This window comes from Vespula pensylvanica, chromosome 2 (assembly GCF_014466175.1).
Source record: "Vespula pensylvanica isolate Volc-1 chromosome 2, ASM1446617v1, whole genome shotgun sequence".
In the NCBI taxonomy this organism is placed as follows: Eukaryota; Metazoa; Arthropoda; class Insecta; order Hymenoptera; family Vespidae; genus Vespula; species Vespula pensylvanica.
Genome location: NC_057686.1, coordinates 4,286,890 through 4,290,732, shown reverse-complemented (window position 1 = coordinate 4,290,732; position 3,843 = coordinate 4,286,890). Strand labels below are relative to the sequence as shown.

At 28.1% G+C, this 3,843-nt stretch overlaps 1 protein-coding gene across 1 annotated transcript in view; it reads right to left on the bottom strand.

Annotated features, from left to right (window-relative positions):
- Nucleotides 1–7: 7 nt before the first annotated feature.
- Nucleotides 8–3,843, bottom strand: part of LOC122627274 — a 4,841-nt gene continuing 1,005 nt past the window's right edge. Inside the window, exons 5-10 of the mRNA XM_043808315.1 lie at nt 752–1,000; nt 658–694; nt 442–567; nt 314–382; nt 165–254; nt 8–79 (exon numbers count right to left, since the gene is read on the bottom strand). Of these exons, the coding sequence (XP_043664250.1) occupies nt 8–79; nt 165–254; nt 314–382; nt 442–567; nt 658–694; nt 752–1,000 (643 nt within the window). The remainder of the gene's footprint in view (nt 80–164; nt 255–313; nt 383–441; nt 568–657; nt 695–751; nt 1,001–3,843) is intronic.

The window sequence follows — 3,843 nt, the reverse complement described above, 5'->3', positions numbered from 1 at the left end:
TAGTAATTTATGATCCTCCTTTTATTGAATCGGTTACTTGTACCATGATAACCATGTACGTTGTTATGATGCCGATACACTAAAAAATAAATAAGTAAATTACATTTTTCATTATTCCTTCCTTCATTTTCATGATATGATTGTGGATAAATAATCATACCAACCGAACAAATGTGTTTACAATTAAGATTATATAAACCAAATGCAGAATACACGTTAGGACGTTGCATCATTTGCAAAGAAAATATTTCCACCTGTATAGAAAAAGATATCAATTCATTGAAATTTCGAAATATTTCATAAAAATATTAACCTCCTTTTGTATCTCGAAATCCGTATTTTGCCCATAAAATGTGTGAATAATTTCGTTGGTTTGTGCAGCCTGGAAAAATCATGAAATCATAATATAAAATAGAACGACGGATCACTGCTCTCACATACCTCTTTCGTTGTTTTGTCACACAAATAATTAACGGCGAAAATCTTAGTTGAATGTTGTAAACACAACAAGAGCGTTCTAATAAGTTGAAGAATCAATCCCTGAGTATCACTTATTTCTTCCATAAACTTCATATAAAAATTATATAACACATATGTGTTAAGCAAAACACACATTGCAATTTCTAGAGATATCTGTATGCCATACATATTACTAACACTTTTCGACGCTCTCCATAGTTCCAGATGAATTTGTCTATGAATATCAAATTTTCATGAATATTATAAATAATACTGTATTCGCTAGGCTTACCTTATAGTTCGTAACAACATTCTACTTCTATTTATTTTGTGACTTGAAATTTGCAATTGTGTTTGCCTTTGTCTTAATAACGGTGTAACAATAAATAATTTTTCCGAATTGATGGGAAGAGATTGTTCTATAGAAAAGGAACCACCAGCTTCTTTGTGCTCAAATAATTCCGAAGCAATAGAAGAAATAGGTAGCACGCTAACATCGCCAAGCAATTCATTTGCTCGTTCAAATTCCGATTTGATGCACCTACGTATTTCAAAGATATCCAGTTTATAATAAAAATGAATGAATGTATAAACCCATTACATACCTTATAAATGTAAGGAATTCAATCACCAATAAAAATTCGATCATGAAACTATATATATGTAAAAACGTGATGAAATATACTTTAAACGATTTAAAAATCGACTGATTTTTTAAAATCTGCCCTATAATCGTCACTATGAAGGAAACGAACAAATAAATGATAATTATCCTTATGTCCATTATCGTCCTATTGTAAATACTATTGAAAGATGTCGATGAGCCTAACGCTTGAAGCGTTTTATCGATCTCGTTTATCCTTTTAGCACATAATTTCGATGCCTGTGTATTGTTCATTTTATGAAAATCAGTGAATAATTTTATTAAAAAATCGATAATATGAATATATCATACACAGTTCTAAGACTCACCTCGGTCCGATATAATCCCATTATAAGTATCACAATTATCACTATATGATGTATAATAGTTGTAATATGAAATATAGTTCCGTGTAAATCAATTCTGTTATCTTTCCAATAAAAACGACATGAAAGATATAGACAGCATAGTGATATCGAATAAATGAAACTAAATATTGATCTTAAACGACCACGAGGAAATCTCAAAACCCGTAATCCAAAGATAATACTCAAGATATATACCGGCCGCAAAACATCATTCATATTTTTCGATCCCTCATACTTTATTTTATCAACTTTAGAAATACGTCGGACACTTTCTTTTTTTCTAAATCTCTCAAATAAACTTCTCATGATTATTTCGTCGTGTTTTCTCGATCATCGACAACCACAAATCACGCTTATTTGTATGATAGATAAATAAATTTTGATATATCACAGTTTTTATCCTTTTTATACTTGTTTTCTTTTCTTTTTTTTTTTTTTGTGAGACAGGAAGATGACTACAATAAGACGTCTTCGAAGGATATTATGCTAATGCGTGCGAGTCTCTCAATTGTGGCGCTGCGATACTTATCGAGTCGAAAACACTCTCTATTTCGTTGATATCTCTCATTACCTTGAATAATTAATAATAATGTCTCTCATTATCTTGAGTAATTCATAATAATGATGAAACTATAACAGGACAAGTATCACAATCTAACTGAAGAAAATTCAATATCTTTTATTATTATATATCTTATTAACTACATTATTATTTTTAATAAAATAAAAACAAAATTAAAAGATTTAATATAAAAATAAAACAATAACAGTACTGATAAAGAAACTTTTTATATATAGAAAAAATTACTTTGCACGTGTTTACCAAGATTACTGTAATAGATTAATGAGAAAGAATTAAAATGCATTTATTGCCTTACTTTAAGTTCTCATTTTAAGAAATGGATAATACGACTAGTTTTTTCTAATCGATGTGTTAATTTATTTCATTAATACCAGCTAATACATTTGTATCGCAATAAATTTAATATTTTAACGATACTCCAAAGTATTGAAAATGATTCTACAATTTTATAGATATATTGATAGCTATGATTACGCTTATTTTTATTTTTACATTAATCGATGTTCGAGTAAATATTTGTAGAGAGAACATTTTCAACTGCGAACAAGTAATTTCAATTTCGCTAAATGATCAATTTAAAAAAATTATCAATAATGTAGTGAAAAAATAATAAGAAGGTCCTATTGAATTGGATATATTTCGTGCTGTCACCCTAAAAAATGTAAATAATTTCATTGCCTTCGCCAACTAAAAAATGATATATTTTAAATTCGATTATAATTCCAACTATCAACAAATTTATCTTTTCAGTTATTTAGTCCAAAATAGAATGTTAAAAAATCACTTCGAAAATAGTACTGAAGAAGAAATAAACGAATGCAGCCAATTCTTATATATAAATTTCCTTATTGTATTCACACTTTTTAAATACAAGTGCTATAAAACAGTACACGTGTTGGAAAAGAAGTTAAACGGAATACTATAAATATATAATACTGTAAAGATTTTGCACCACCGTATGTAGATTTAGATGAATCTTATTCTTGTTTACAGAAATTAATTTTCTGTATAATTATTAGTCCATATCGTTGAATTTTCAATTAATACTTGTTGCGATACATTCTTAACTTGAATAAGAATAACGAGATAAGTTGCGACGGTACCGATCACCTGAAAATAATAAACATTAGTTTTCTATAATTTCAATATAAATCTAATAATCGGTAACAATAAATATGCTTTAAACGTACGCTACGTATTAACGTATGGTCTAGATTAAATAATCCATTAGTTGTAAAGATCAATGGATTTTGAATGACTTGTAAAGTGAAGTCTCGAATCTAGAAGCATAATTGTATTGATAGATATTAATTTCCCATAAATTTATAATTATCAAGTATTACCTCGGCACGAAATTCGTTACTGGTTGACGGTTCGTACAATTCGCAAAGAATATCTCCAATATTCGTCGCATATAAAAAAAATAAAATATAACATTAATATCTATTTCGTTCATCCATGGATTAAAATTTGCGAAAAAAAATCATTATCATATAAAGAAAAAATATATAAAAAACACTAATAAGAAATATACCTCGATCATAGTTCGTGCACATACATGACTTATTATCATGATCTTAATCGTGAAGTGAACAATCCAATGCGTAAAAACAAAAATGCGATACATTTGTGCATTGTTGTTCATAGTCATTAAAAAACAATACATATTGTAAGACGTTACAGTTATTAAAATTAAAGCTGCTGATATAGAGAATAAAATATGTACGCCATAAACATCGTTTATATTCCTAGCACACTTGATTAATTCCAAATGTATCTCCCTTCGATAT